General features: G+C 38.0%; 1 protein-coding gene across 1 annotated transcript in view; it reads right to left on the minus strand.

Moving 5' to 3' along the window:
• CFAP44 (cilia and flagella associated protein 44) overlaps positions 1 to 15,416 on the minus strand; it is a 47,964-nt gene that overhangs the window by 29,212 nt on the left and 3,336 nt on the right. The window contains 11 exon segments of the mRNA XM_050904216.1: positions 677 to 771; positions 2,010 to 2,109; positions 3,185 to 3,232; positions 3,894 to 4,049; positions 5,293 to 5,457; positions 5,967 to 6,081; positions 8,308 to 8,524; positions 8,854 to 8,956; positions 9,974 to 10,136; positions 11,184 to 11,361; positions 12,251 to 12,343. Of these exon segments, the coding sequence (XP_050760173.1) occupies positions 677 to 771; positions 2,010 to 2,109; positions 3,185 to 3,232; positions 3,894 to 4,049; positions 5,293 to 5,457; positions 5,967 to 6,081; positions 8,308 to 8,524; positions 8,854 to 8,956; positions 9,974 to 10,136; positions 11,184 to 11,361; positions 12,251 to 12,343 (1,433 nt within the window).

Below are 15,416 nucleotides of genomic sequence, written 5' to 3' on the forward strand. Positions count from 1 at the left end.
CAGTCAGCTTACCTCTTGAATGTATAGGTCATCACCTAACAGCATCCCTGAAAGTCTGCATGGCCAGAATTACAGTTATAAGAGCACTGTCCCAGTGTTACCCTCGCCTTGGAAATTCAAGTAAGCACTTTCCTCCATAAATTTGCTTATTATTAACCCACCAGGCTTGCTATGTTTCCTCAAGAACATAACTAGACACTATTTTAATTAAAATTAGCAAATATGTCTAAAAGTGATAGACCCCACACTCCACAAATGATCAGTTCTGGCAACAGTTTTTTGCGATTTATCTCCAAATGTTTGTGGATTGTCTGGGCTGTTATTTCAAAATGTGTTAACTAACTCATGTTAATTGACAATTACTCTGCGTGGGTTAAATAGAAGCTGTTAGTCTATAAACTAAGACTGCTTCCTGGGATTGCACACTGAGATCTGATTTTAAAATCTCAGGAAGACACAGAGTAGGATACCTGATAATCCACAGTAAAGTCAAACTGTACACATACTATATACACACATACTACTCCACAAACTTATATATACATATTACTACAGTAAATTCCACCACGGCCTAACAGTGACTTCTTTAAGGTCTTGTATAGTGAGCAACTTCCTTGATGCTGGCAGGCTCATAGGCCCCATGTGAATTTTTGTTAACACACTAGCAAAAACTCACAACACGAGGTGCCCACGTCAGTGCTGTTCCCCCTTGTTTAAACTTAATTTCACTCAGTTGACTGTTGCTGATGAAATCATAGATACGCACTGACCCTGTGTGGAAAGGAGACAGTAAGAATTTATTTCTTGCAACGTCACTTACATTTTAAGATTTATGGAGAAATGTCTATTTATTTGAATTAAAAGCTGGATAGAATGTTATTAATTTTTGAGTATCCAACGCCCGCCTGGAAAGACATGACTGATGGTTACAGACTACCACAGCTAGCATGGTGCTCATGAACAAAACATAAGCTTTCTACACTCTAACTTACACACTCCCAAGAGTTGTCAGGGCTGAGGGTTGAATAAGACATCCCATGCTGTCCACCATGTGTAATTTTCAAGTAATCACAGAACTGTGGCATACTGTAAGGAAAATCTGTACTGACAACATAGGAAAAGATGATACGCTACTACTTGGGATTGCCTAGGGAGGAAAATATTTAAATGGATGAAAATGGGAGATTGTCCAAAGAAAAGCCAGTTTCACCAGAGGTGAAATTAACAGATTCATAGACACACATATTGGTCTGCATAAAATTCCGTTCCAGCTGGCATACATCCTAAGTGTCATTTGCTCAACTGGTAGGAGTTTGTCTTCAGGCTAGAAGAGCATGTACGTTGTATAACACAGATAAATGACAAGATACTGTTGACAAGAATTGAGTTAAAGACCTTGTAGCATTTTCTGAAAAGTGTAATTAACATTGTTAATGTTCTGGCCAGTGGTTCTTCTTTCAAGGCATGATAAAGCTAACTGTGAAAGGCCTGAATTGCAATATTTATATAAGTTAAATAAATATGTCTGTAACTAGATCTTAGCTGTTGTTGAGAGCATGATAGCTATTGCATTTTTTAAGAAAGCTACAAATATTAATATTCACAATGACTTACACAATGCTAGAGACGTATGTAATTCCTTACAAAACAAAAATCCCAACACTTATCAATCCAGAGCCTTGAATACAAGTGCTGTTATTCAAACCAAATGCCTCATCTTTTCAGCCGTTCCTTCAGAACAAAAGAAATTTACGAAGTTTCCCATTAAAAACTTCTCTCATTAAAATCCCAAGCTTTTAAGATGAAGCAATCTTAATGCATTATTTCAAAACTGTAATAATTTGTCTTAACTATTAAAGAACTGATCCCAGGAATAACAATTGTCTGTAAAGTGACTTTTCAAGAGCAAATACACAGCTTCAGTTCAAAACAGAATAGTTCCAAACCAAGCATCATTGTTCTTCAAAAACAATTACAGTGGTATGAGAGGAAAGGAATAGTGTACTTACGGTCAAGAGCAGTGGTGGCCATAAGGTATGTAATGGGAGAGACACTCATGGCCTCAATCCTTCCAGAGTGAAAGGTATACAGGCACTCTGGATCACGGGTCTACGGTGCAAAACAGAAGAATAGAAATTCTGCTACATTCTGGAGCTGCACTTACAAGGTATTACCAGCCATACCTACAGCAAACTTGAAAAATCTGGACAGGTGCTGTTTCTGTGGACAAAATTTGTCATGCACGAGGTACCTATATGCAATTGCCTTTTTTTTTTTTTTTAATTTAAATTTTCATAAGAAGATCATGAGCAAAATTAGTGTAGGAACATTAAGTTCATTTAAAATTCCATCATTGTCTATGTGAAAATAAAGGGGAATGCCTTTCATTAAGTGGTTTCAGGGTTGGAATTAGTATTTTTAACAAAGAGCTGTTGCTCTGAAGGCAAAGAAAATGCTCTTAAGCCTAGGGCTTATGCTGCCTGGTAAATCATTTCATCATCCAAGGAATTCTAGGGTTTGCTATACATTTTTTACATTAGTTTTGATAGTATGCTTTGTACATCTTTTATTTACCATAAAATTCTTGGAACATAATTTTACCTGTTGCCATGGAACTTTATTCCACTCAAAGAGATTGTTCCCATTTACTTTAATATGTTCGGGAGCAAAAATTAAATGCCCCCATTTTAACTGTCATCTGTTTCTCCATCAAAAACATCTCCAGCAGTAACACTAGTACAGTAGGATAAACATGTAAAGTGCATTTCATCTTCTCCTTGTTTTTCCTAGTTCTTTATGTCATTTAGAGACGACAGTAAAGATTGTTTCAAACACCTATCAAGATAGGATATATCAATACTCCTTGAACTCATTTCCTGCATCCATGGAACTTTTATTACCAGTTTATGAGAATAAAACTCCTTTAAGGTAACTTGAATTTGGCAGCCAAAATTTCAGGAATCAAAAATTAAATTATTTTTTATAATCCTGCACAATCATTATAATCAATAACATTATGAAAATAAATCTTTAAGGGAAAAAAAAAAATCTGTTTCAATGCTAAAATTTTCAACTGTTCAGCTTCATAAAACACAAACTTCATTGCAGATGCATCCAGTATAGTTAAAGGAAGTTATTGCAAAGGAATTGAAAAAAAATCGGAAGAAAAAGAAAACAAACTTACCATGTTTGAAAAAGTCAAATCCAGCTTCCAGATTGCTCCATTGCTATCCTGAAGAAGAAAAAACAAAACACGTAACTTGAATATTTTCAAACTCAATTTGGAAATAAAACTGCCCACGGTAACTCCTTAAGAATTCCTTAATGATTATCATTGTGAAACTGAAATAACTGAATGTGGTGATGTTGGTCCTATCAGTCCTATCCATCAGTCCAGGATAACAGAACTTGGACAATACCTTTTGACAGTCTCCTATTCTTATGCAGTTCTGGCTCTGAAAGCCAGTCTCACATGTTACTATACGCTAAAAATATAGCATAGCATAGTTCAGTTGGAAGGGACCTACAACAATCATCTAGTTCAACTGCCTGATCACTTCAGGGCTGACCAAAAGTTAAAGCATGTTATTAATGGCATTGTCCAAATGCCTCTTAAACACTGACAGGCTTAGGGCATCAACCACCTCGCTAGGAAGCCTGTTCCAGTGTTTAAAAGATGATGAGTGTGTGTGTGTGTGTGTGTGTGTGTGTGTGTATATATATATATATATATATATGAAAGAAGAAGATTTTTTTTTATATATATCCAGAAGAAGATTGAATTCTACCAAAAAGAAACGTACTGATTTGTAACGGACTCCTGCTGATACTTAACATCACCTCCTTTATTCTGTGTTTCTCCACAGAGACATACGTACTTGAGTGTATCTTACCTGAGCGTACCAAACGGGCTGTCCAGAGTCATGAACTTTTGCCATGAAACTCAGACTGACATTCCTGCCAACATGCAGTTCATTCATAGGCTCCACCTCCAGTAACCCTGTGTCATCCACAGAATCAGCAGCATCTATTGTCTCGAAGTTCCACACCTTCATGGCGTTGGAAGCATTAAAAAAAAAAAAAAGTTCTTTTATAAGGCCAGGTTATGTTTTCATACACAATTAATATGGAAATTCAAAATTACAAGAAACCAGGGGAGTGTAGATTCTACAGGTAGAGTATGAAACCTGTCATATCTGCCTCGCTGCTTTGAATATAACCTAGAACAGTGACAGTCGGCAACTACTATCTGATACGTTTGGGTGCAATGCAAAATACATGTAAAAGTTCTCTGTCCAATTCTGAAACAACAGTAGCTTAAATTCAGCCCTGGCACAAGCAGAGCTATACATGGCAGCCTTAGAACTATGGACAGTAAATGATATCTGGCTGCTCTCAGCGTTGCTCATACTGAGGCACCACAGAAGAAAGAATGGGAAATCTAACACATCCATGTTCTGCTCTGTGGGATAAGGACACGACATCAGTTGGCACCTTTATAACCAAGTGAACTTTCCTAATGGGATAATATCAATTTATAAAACAGAACAACAACAAAAACTCCAGGGTGTTTGAAACCCTCCACTGTCTATAACAGTCAGCTTCCCATTGATTATCTGGGTCTTTCACACATCAGCAGACGACACATCATGTCTTCCATTAAAGAGCAGGCAAACAAGATTGCAAAATCCTTGGTAATTGACAAGTGACATCAGAAACTGGTGGTATGGATAAGGAAAACTTTTTGACCTTAATTTATAGAACTATATGTTAACTTCAGGATGCTTTTTCTTTTAGCTGTTCTTCTATTTCAGTATATGTATCTCTGAGAAGCTAGTTAATTTCTATGTCATTTTAACATTAATAATCTGAGCTTTCAAATACTCAGAAAATTAATTTCAAATATTGCTGTAGTTTATCCTTCGAAATAACACCAAATGCAATAGTCTTGAAAATTATAAAGATTAACCAAAACTACACATGAATAAAAATGTTAGAATGCAGGCAAGAACAAAGCCGTTAGAGAATCACTGAAAATTATTCTGATTTGCTAGAGTAAAAGGTGATTTATTTACTACTATTAAACAGAGATAGTGTTCACACAACGTTCTGATTCAAACATATACACTGTGGAGATGTGCTCTTATTCTGTTTGTTCTAAAAATTCATTCTCAGAAAGAAACTGCACTGCAAAATTGCCTCCATAAATAAGCCCTGGTAAAGAAAATATGTAACATTTACCTGCTGACCACAAATTCGCACACCTAAAGGCAGAGCAGAAGAAAAACTCACCCGAATGAAGCCATCTTTTCCAACAGTGACAAGTTCTCCTTCATCCAGAACTAACTGGCTGACAGGGCCACTGTGACAGGGCTTGTGTCCAGCTTGACAGAGCTCTACTTTAATGAGGCCCCCTTCCCAAAGCAGCAAGTTGCCCCACTCAGTCCCTGAGATAACCTTCAATGCAAATGAAGATAAGCACATAAGCACCTGCACTTAACCACGCAGAAATATTGGCAAGAATCTGGTTAACATGGCTTCCTTCCATGAAAGCATTAAATCGATAGCAACATACAGATATTTGCAAGAGAAGGTGTAAAGGGTGAGAAGATTCAACTTTTTAGCAGCGTGACCTAATTTACATGCACTGAAATGGTTAAAGATTAGGGCTAACAGTCTTTGTATTTCTTTACACTAACATTTTCACTATCCCATTAGAGGAGCCTCAGCTCTAAGCCAACAGAGATCTTTTGTCTGGCAATCACAATACTAACCGTACTTTTCAATTATTACAAAGCAAGCCAGGTTTTTGGCAAATTAATGTCAATATTAGCTTATCTGAGCAGTGCATTGAGGATCTAATTCAAACCACTTTGAAGCAAACAGTAACTGTCCAACTTACTCAATAGACTTTATATCAAAACCTGAGAGGGAATATAAAATCAATTAAACTTTTTCCTACTTACCTTCCCATCAGGCAGCTCCACATAACCTATAATGTCGGTCACTGCTGTTTTTCCAAACCTGCCCAAAGCTCCTTGTAACTTGAGACCAGTGAACGTGAGAGCCATCTTCCAGAACCTGAGTACAGAAAAAACATCATGCTCTGATACAAGATTTCCTAAACACACTCTTCAGTCCCTCTCAGACATTGTAATAATCTCACTAGGGATGCCTCTGAGGTAAGGCCTGTTCATTTGTTATTCTTTTTCACAGGAGACCTTGGGTTTTTCTTTTTAAAATGAGATAAAGCTTTGTAATTACACAAACATTTCCCTATACTACCCCTATGAAAAAGCTAGGAAAAGGATGTGGAATGGGTAGAATGAAGATTAAACTACTGTTCAAAATTACTAAGTGTAAAATGCCTAGCTACATCTTTCCAGCTACAACCACTACAAGTAGTTAGGGATACCTGTTTCACTCTTGCTGTCTTCAGTGTATGATGCTCAACTCTGTAAATCCAAGGCACTAAGGTCTTCACTGAATTTCATCCAAGTACCCCCATGGACTTGAGCTTGACTATAAAATCTCACTGGCTAAAGGTTTTATCCTAGATCTTCATAGCTATTTCTATTTGATCATTATATTTTTAGCAGTATAAAACATAACTTTAAATTACTGCATTACAGAAAAATTAACATCTTCTGCAACTATGGATGGTTTACTGTGTGAGCAGGAGACATTACATTTAAGCCAGGTGTTGCAAATTGGAATTTGAGGCCACATTTGGATGAAAGATTATGTTTATCATGTTACAAAAGCTATGTCAGAGTTTATTCATGGTATTTTAGCTCAAAAGAAAGTTTATAAGAGATTTTGTTTTGTCAGATTTCCATAAATAATGTATTCTAAACCACATTTGTTCTAGGTCTAAATAAGCCATTTGCTATTTCAGACCCACCTTGCAACCAAACTATAGAGCAAATTTTGATCTGATTCTTCTGTTAAAATTCAAAGAAACTTTAGATGTGTTATAATTTTAAAGGTATCATTTCTATTACAATAGCATCCAAGTCATATCTTAAGTCTCTGCTGTATTAACATTGGACACTGGATAAATACAGGACACAAAGCTAATCTCTGTCCCAAAGAGCCTAAAGTTGTGGTTTACTCTTTATTACAAAAAGATCCATGAACTTACCAGAGAAGAGAGTGTATGGAAGCATATCTTTTGTAAGGCTTCCTTGCAGGCTTTTGGTGGTATCAGAGGGTTTCTGATCCATGACTTGGCAACCAGTTCTAATGGCTGCCCAAACAGCAGATAAGTTCAAGAAATCAAAAGTAGAAAGCCCAGAAGGCACAGGAGGCATATATGCTATGTTACCAGCTAGAAGACATGTATATATAAATATTTTTTATTAATTCTCCCCGGTGCTTGTTGAAATTACAAGAGTGGAGCCAGTGGTACCGACATTCAACATCAAGCATCATCCTTTTTGCACAGCAAAGGTCTTTGTCCTGGTTTTGGCTTGGACAGAGTTAACTTTCTTTTCAGTAGCTGGTACAGTGCTGTGTTTTGGATTTAGTGTGAGAATGATGTTGATAACACACTGATGTTTTAGTTGTTGCTAAGTAGCGCTTATTTTAAGCCAAGGACTTCTCAGTCTCCCGTGCTCTGCCAGCAAGCAGGTGTGCGAGAAGCTGGGAGGGAGCATAGCTGGGGCAGCTGACCCCAACTAGCCAAAGGGGTATTCCATACCATGGAACATCATGCCCAGTATATAAACAGGGGGAGCTGGCCGGGAGGCGCGGATCGTGGCTCAGGAACTAACTGGGCATCGGTCAGCGGGTGGTGAGCAATTGCATTGTGCATCACTGGGTTTTTTTTCCCTTCCCCCCTTCCTTTTTTGTTATATTCCTTTTCATTACTATTACTATTATTATATTTCATTATTACTATTGTTAGTATTATATTTTACTTTAGTTATTAAACTGTTCTTATCTCAACCCACGAGTTTTTACTTTTTTTCCTCTTTCCTCCTCCTCACCCCACTGGGAGGGGGAAGGGGGAAGCGGCTGCGTGGTGCTTAGCTGCTGACTGGGGTTAAACCACAACAGCCTTTTTGGCGCCCAACGTGGGGCGTAAAGGGTTGAGATAACAACAGATCTGACCAGAGCGTGTTAAAACCAGGACAGTGTTAAAAGACTTGGCTGACTGGCTGAAGGACTTGAACTTTCTTATTTCTGTGATTGTAATAGCCAGGTAAAATAGGATTCCTCATTGGTCCATATTTGCTAACATGCTTCCTTCTACGTATTATGACTTTAGAGGTGATATGTATTAATCGTAAGTAGTAAACCTACCTGATGTGTCCTGCTCCAGATGTAGTTAGTTGCTCTTCATTATCAGCAGAAAATGTGACCCTGTAAACATCCTGTGAAAAAGCTTTTGACCTCAACACAATCTTTTCTTGTTTCCAGTCCCAGATAGTCAGCATGTAGTCAGGGCTGCTCCCAACACTGGCCAGCAAAGTGCCAGCATTGTTGAAATCACCAGAAACATAGGCTTCCTCTGTTCCACCTGAAGAAACATACAAGCCCCAATACACACACACACACACACACGGAAAAGAGGAAGAAACAATAGGAAAATCTACTTACAAGGAACTCAACTTTCACTGCAATTATTTTTTTCGCTAGGTAATAGCTCTCAGTTGGCTACTTCTACTACATAAAAGTTTCCTCCCATGCAATAATGAAAAAGCTTGAAACCAGTCTTTTTTATTTTGCTTTGAAGGACCGAAAGGTTGTATTTACTTCTAAACTTCTAAAGTGACCCACTACTCCATCTGCTGGGACCTATAAACACTGTCCCATTTGTGTAAAATGAAAAAGAACTTTTTACACTACCTCGTAGTATTCTGTACGGCCTCAGTGAAGGATAATCGTAGATGATGAGGTTTGGCTTCTTTCCTTTTTCTCCTACTGCAAAGTACTGCTTAGCAGGGTGTGCCTTGAAAAAGCAAAAGTCCCGTTGCATGCTGTAATGACACCTTTGTCTCTATCCTGCTAGTTATTGAGTTATTGTATTTACTCACACATTAGTCAAAAGATATTGCTATAAATACTAGGTTGCATTTTTCTGCACATTTATTCTGAACAACTACCAATCTATTGCTCAAAATCAGAATGACACCACTATGCACACAAAATGGTAAAACCATTATGCACACAAAATGGTATATTGCACATATAATGCAGAACCATGACAAACTGTGAAACAATTTGCTTTATCATGCATTCTTTTACTATTCCTACCTCACTCAACCCACTAGCTAATCTTTCTATGAGCAGCATTTGTGTCAGCAGCCATCTACTTAAGCAGACAGCTGCAGAAAAGCCATCCTGAATGACGTTGTTCTGAAGACTAAAGATGTACCATGATTCCCCAGAAAAGGCTGCTTACAATGGAGCAGAACAGTCTGAGGCTGGTATTCTGAAAGCCTTGCTCATGTGGAATACAACTGAGAGATGGTAGAGCCCTTCACAGGGTAAGGTGCTTCAAATCCAGAGGAAGCATTTGAGAGTCCAAGCTCTTGGCAGGAGCTTACTAGAGTGAAATCAGATACTTTTTCTCTTCATTTATCTAGGAACTTGATTTTCTAAATCTTAACTGCAAGCAAAACACTATACTAATATCAGCTGTGACTAGGAGCGATAAGTGTTCCAAAAAAAAAAAAAAAAAGTTGATATGAGCTGAAATAAGAATGTAATAGCTCTAAAAATTAATCCCAGCTGGCACCTGTCAGTCCTTTAAGGTACCTGAGCCTGGGACTTAGGTATGCAGATATTTGTCCTCTGCCAATTATGTTGACGGGCTGAGTAGCCCACACTGCATGGTCCACACATCCCTCTAATCAATACCATGTATATGCACATGCAGCTGTAGAAATCTCCCATCAGGCAACCAAGTGAACATTTTGCTTCTAGAAAGTGACTAACATCCTAAAACACAAAACAAAAGCCATACCGTGATAAACCCAATTCCACCACCACTGGTGCTCCGGAGATAAGTTTGAGATTTAGTTTTCAGGTCCAGGAGGACCACTTGGTTGCCTGCTATATACATCAGCGTTTGGCTATCCATCAGCAGCAGGTTTACACTTCTGGTGCAGTCATATCCAAAAGAATGTCTGAGAACAGTTCAATAAGGAAAAAATTTGACAATGGCTTTCTAGAAAAGTTAACTAATTGGATAGAAACACTTAAACCAAAACTGAAATGGGAATACTGAATCTGGTGACTAAAAGCCTGATGGTAGGAGATAGTTTTGTTCAGTATACAATGAAGGTAAAATATATCAAGCCTCTATAACTGAGAGGAAGGCACAAGTGAAGGCCTTCTAAAGTTCATATTCCATCCTTTCATCCCCACTACAGGGCACACCTCTTGCCTCTGCTGGGTTCTTTGGGGCTGCAAGGAATTCATATTCTATCAGTGTTCTCTTTTCAAACAAAATGTAAGAGATATGCATCAGATTACTAGGAACTGTTCTACAGACAAAAGATCAAACCAAGGAAGTGCTCAAGCTCAGTTCTTAAGTGTTTACAGGCAGATGTAGAGAAGGGAAAATCCAGTCTTCAGTAGCAACTTGACTGTGTCTCCAGAGAAAACCACCAGCACTTGTGAAAGTCACATATCATATCCTACTTGACCATACCTAGCAAAGGACTTATTGTAGCTCTTAATTGATGCGCATCACTTCGTTCATTCTACCAGTTTAGATCTTCTGAGCACCAGGCTACAAATCTACCTGGTTTCTTCCCACTTCTCCCTTAGCAGTCCTGTGAGGAAGTATGAAGTACACAGCTGCTCTTCTCCTGCCCTCCCCTCACCTTCTTGGGGAACACCAGCGTGGCAACACAGGAAGGGAGAGCTTTGCAGGGGATATTCTTACGCTAGTCTTCTGCCTGGTCGCATTAACTTGGCCATGATCTAGTTCTACAAGAGTACTTATAACAGTAAGAATTATGCCCAATAAGAAATGTTTATGAGGTCAAGACAACATTTAAGATTAAATTCACCCAGAATCATAACTGGTCGTGATTCTTATCTGTGTCTCAACCAAAGGTATCCCACTAATGCCACATAGGCTACTCCAAATTAGACTAGTACAATTTTAGAAACATATATTAAATATCCTTAGCTTTAAATTTGCACAGCCTCAACAGAAAGGATACTTAAGAGTGAGAAGGTTAATTGGTATCCCAGAGTCTTCAGTGACAAATGGCCATGAATATATATCTTCATAGTTATAGAAGAAAGTTTCCGAGATTTTCTTTTCTACCTCCTCAGGCCTTTTTTGTGCCTCCAAGGGTACTTCACTATTATCTTGCTCTGCCGAATCTCCTTCTGCATCTCAGAAGTGGAAACATAAAGGAAATTTATATTCACCATAAATTTTAGGCTCCTTGCTGATATTTGCACCTAACTGAAAAAGGGAAGGATTCACACATTCTTTGTCTCCTTCAACAGAGTAATAGCCACTCCATAGCTCAAAACAGGGGTACCATGTCTTAGTAACAACTTGTCCTGGAACAGCCTCCAGTAACAAGCACTCCCTCAGGCTTTTAAAAACTTCACTGTGAATATTCAAAACTGAAGAATTTAAAGAAGAGAAAGTTTGAGAGTGTTTTAAAAACATTGATTTTAAAACTCAAGACCTACCAAAGGAGTTCAGTTTAGCTTCGCTTGGTGTTTAGGTCTCAGCTTTAGAAACCAAATAAAGTTTAAACCGTCTCTTTTCAGTAGCTATTGAATGGACATCATTATACAAAACAATTAGTAAAACCACATACGACAGACCACCATAAGACACCATTGTCCTCAAAAAGGCGTACTGCTAAAGTGTGACCCAGTGTAATTCTTCGCTGGACTGCAATGCAGAATACTGTCAACTTGACTTCCAACTAGTCATAAGCACTTGTTAAAAGTACTTTTCAGTTTGATAGCTCAGATCAAATCCCCATTACCTATTTTGTAAGCTTTTCACCCTGTCTTGATTTTTTTCTCTCCTAGGTGTTCTATGAAAAACAACCAAAGGGGTCAGAGACCAGTCATGGGAAAGAGCAAAATGAAGTACACAAGGTAAGCCAACTGAAAGGGAGCAGAGAAACTCAATAACTGTAACTTGATGGCACTGGTCTGAGATGCTGTTCATAACAATAACAGTGAAAAAATGAAAACTAGAAAGTAGTGGGATTTTTAAGGTTGTGTCAACGTCTCCTCAGTGGAAAGCAGTACTCACCAATGCTCTCAGTGTCTGATTCCACTTGCTCCATTTCTTCCTCCTGTTCCTCTGCAGTTGGTGATTCCTTTGGAAGACTAGTTTTGCTTTCTTCTGCAAAGGACAATTGGGATTAGTCTCTTAGGTATGAATTCCTTTGACTAATTTGCTCAAACATGCCATGTTAAATAAATACATAGTTCTGTAGTAGTAAAAAAAATCCCTTCTGCCCAACAATGGACTTCCTGCTGTTTAACATTAAGTGTAGGGAGAAGTTTGCTTTCAAAAAAACCATATTTTAAAACTTAGGGGATGGAAAGAAACACATCCTATAATAGGAGAAAGGTATAATAGGAAGATCAAACAAATGCCAGAAATAATGCACCAATATAAGCATCAAAAATCCTTCCAAAGTTCCACAAGAGACTCACTAGTGGATTTTGTTATCCATGCTACCTAGATCCAGTGTGTTAGATGACATGCAGAACATCTGAAATAAACACTGGACAGGCATTTGAAGACGAAAATGGTGTTAAAAAGAGAAATACAGGTCTCTGACTGAAAGAGACTGGTGGTGTTAATGAATTGATTGCAGTACTAGCTACAGAGACAGGTCTAAGCAGCAAAAATGTTCAGGGGAGAGACTTTGTGGACTGAGGGACAGCGGGAACTGCAGACACAGTGGTCAGCCCAGAACTCCACTGGAAGGGGTCATCTTTGACCAGAGTCAAAATGAAATTTGGCAACATCAAGAGTAGCAACTGAAGATGAACATGTACTAGTAAGGAAGGGGTGAGTGGTGGGAGAAGCCAGCAGCTACTGTAGGTTCAGTATTGAAATCACTATGTAACAGCAGGAAGTACTCACGGACACCACTGTGATCTGCCTGTGCACCTTCTGCTGGCTTCTCATCGGCTCCCTCCTGTTCCCTTGGAAAAGATGGCATGTCCTCTTTACCTGGTGGTGGTGAAGAGGAACTTCTAGTATTTTTGCCTTCATCTGCCATTTAGACCATTTTCATTTCTTCTCAAATGCTTTGAGATTCCCAAAGATAATATTTGTGTTCTGCCTGTACACTACAAATATGGATAACCCAAAGATATGTCCTAATTTGTAGGGTGAATTAATTGGTTCAGGTTTTAGGACTCCAGGCTCTGTGTACATTGCTATAGAAAGACTAAATATTGCATAACAGGGGAAGCTGAAGACAGATTTACATGTTTTGGGCTTCTCTTTAATATACTGGGGGGAAATATGTTTTTGAGACAAGGCTATTCCTCTGCCTTTCTGGTGGACTTCACAAAAATATCAGGAGATAGACATTCTGAGACCATCTAATATTGTGAATGGAGAAGCAGAAGAGATGAATCTTTAAGAAAAAAAGGACTTTCTTCAAAACATTCTATATTCATGGAAAGTGAATTAATAAAATTAACACAATTTTAAAAAACTTTAAACAGCTTAACTAACACCCCCCAGCAATTTTTCAGCTTTCAGACTATCATTTTCAAAGTGCTACAATTTCACTAGTTACCATTGTCCTCTGGAGTGGGAAAGATCCAAATATTTTCGTATAAAAACCACATTGATCATTTATATAAATGCCTCTGAAAGAGGCAAAAAAGCACAAGCATTGCTCTTATTCTAAATTTATTCTGCCTTTTGATTTCAAACATGGTCTCCATTTCCAAATAAAACACCTTAAAATGAACACTGGAGCAGTTTTGTACAAATACTACAGCTATAAAATACTATAAGAAATCAGAAAATTCAGCAGTTGAATGTAAAGAAACCTAAACATTCAGAATAACAAATATAGGCAGGAGGCAAACGAATCTCTTTTTATGTGTAAGCCTGACTTTGATACCAAGAAAAAGTCCCTAAAAATGCATTTCCTGTTTCTGGCTTTGGGTCAGAATCCATTTGGGAAAAGATCTTTTGAGGCATTTCAGACTTTTCAGGTATTTCAGCAAAGGCAATGTGTCCAAACATAATGTCATCCACCAGGACAGTGAGGGCAAAGAAATATTGTAGATAAGTCATTCTTGTCATTATATAGCCAACCTGCCCTACTCAATCTTCATCCAATGGTTCTGAGTCTCTGCCAGAGCCTGACTTTTCCACATAATTTCATTTAAGAATTAAAATGAGCTTTTACCCCTCAGGAGTGCTGAGAAAAACTTGAAAATAGACATGCAGAAAGTTTTACATTCAGAAAACAAATCAAAACAACTGCAATATCTCCCAATATATTTAAATGAAATTCATGAGTTTTTAATGGGGTAACAGAACTGATATCACTGAAGTTGAAGAAATAGTTACAGACTAGTTGCATAAATATATAGTGGAGTGTTCAGAGACCTGAATTCTAATTCCAAACCTAGTAATGTGTACAATTTGTATCAGCCATTTCACCTCTGGCTGTCTCAGTTATCTCTTGTGAAAAATGAGGTAATAATACTTACCCATCTTAGCAAAGTGTTTTGATATCCATAGAGAAAAGTGCTATAAAATTTCAAATTATTGTAACTAATTAGCAATCATTTATCTTCTAAAAATTAAGACTATCATAGTTTTCATTATAAATTAATTCCTATCTGGAAAATGCTTTAGGCTGAAAGAGGGTATGAACATTTCCGCCTGCGTTGATATCTGGATTCTAGTTAAAGAAAGCTATTGCAATGTTCACTATGCGTATTACTGTGATGGCGTTCAAGCACGGTGCCAACACAAATTTTGAATTTAAAGACTCTGAGGAGGCTCAAGGAGGGGACACGTCTACTTTGGTTGCAGATTCTGGGTTTCATGGGTTGACTCATCCAGAAAACTTTGGTGTAGGTTCACTGCGACAAAGGTATGCATCTCTCTAAATGCTGATTTTCTCTTCCTGTTTGGTTTTTTTTTTTTGAGACAGTTTTCCTAAATAAGCTAGAATTAAGGCTTTTGATACTGAAAACTGAGATAGTGGCAAGTAGAACTGGTGTGAAGTGGGAAAAAAAAACAAGTTGGCAACCAGACATTTTTGCCAACCCTAATTATACACTATGCCTGACCAGGACGGTATTTTTTTTCCCCTAGTCCTAGTAATTCAAGATACTGGCCTGAAACACTATACAGATCCACATCAGTTCCACCATTTAGCTTTCTAAGAACTCACTCAGGAGTCAATTCAGGTTTTCTTTGTTTC

Source organism: Gymnogyps californianus, chromosome 1, assembly GCF_018139145.2.
Source record: "Gymnogyps californianus isolate 813 chromosome 1, ASM1813914v2, whole genome shotgun sequence".
Taxonomy (NCBI): domain Eukaryota; kingdom Metazoa; phylum Chordata; class Aves; order Accipitriformes; family Cathartidae; genus Gymnogyps; species Gymnogyps californianus.